We start from the raw sequence: 537 nt of genomic DNA, 5'->3' as shown, positions 1-537 counted from the left end.
TTTTTTTACTTTTCTTTATTCTTGGATTTCCAATGGAACTGAAACCCACAGGTGGCAACTTATTTTTTCTCTGTCTCAGGTGGCCTATGTCGTGAATCGACGTTTCAAACTACCCCTGAGTTGGACGTTCTCCTCGCGTCTGCTGCTCTACACAGGCATTTCGCTTTTCGCTTTGTTATGTCAATGGCAAGTCATGCTTGCTTGGAGGCGGCACAATTGTTTGCGAGTCGACGAGATAGTTGCCGGTCTCAACGAGTCCTTTTTACGCGGTGGTGTAGCCTACTATAATTGGCGTCTCCGGTTAAATCAGTTTTACCACGAGCAAATATTACGTCATCGATCTGCCGCATTGTCATCCAAAAAGACCGAATCCACCGTTGATGTTTTAACAGCATATCAAGACGAACAAAGACGGGCAGGGTTGTTGAAGCAAGACAATGCTGAAGTCGGCGAAACGGCACCAGATGCCTCGAGCTCGGATACCGGTAACCGTCTGTCGTTTATTTCATTGCTTGGTGTATCCTGTGATTTTTTTTT

The 537-nt window shown here is 45.6% G+C and overlaps 1 protein-coding gene across 1 annotated transcript; it reads left to right on the top strand.

Moving 5' to 3' along the window:
• Positions 1–79: 79 nt before the first annotated feature.
• Positions 80–484, top strand: T265_16262 (hypothetical protein; the record flags this gene model as incomplete). Its single annotated transcript, XM_009179841.1, has 1 exon — positions 80–484. A coding segment is annotated over one exon (405 nt), but the record flags the coding sequence as incomplete, so codon positions are not given.
• Positions 485–537: the final 53 nt, after the last annotated feature.

The sequence above is a fragment of the Opisthorchis viverrini genome (genome assembly GCF_000715545.1).
Source record: "Opisthorchis viverrini unplaced genomic scaffold scaffold20402, whole genome shotgun sequence".
Lineage (NCBI taxonomy): Eukaryota > Metazoa > Platyhelminthes > Trematoda > Opisthorchiida > Opisthorchiidae > Opisthorchis > Opisthorchis viverrini.
Note: the sequence above shows the minus strand (reverse complement) of the source record. Positions and strands in the feature narration are given on the sequence as shown.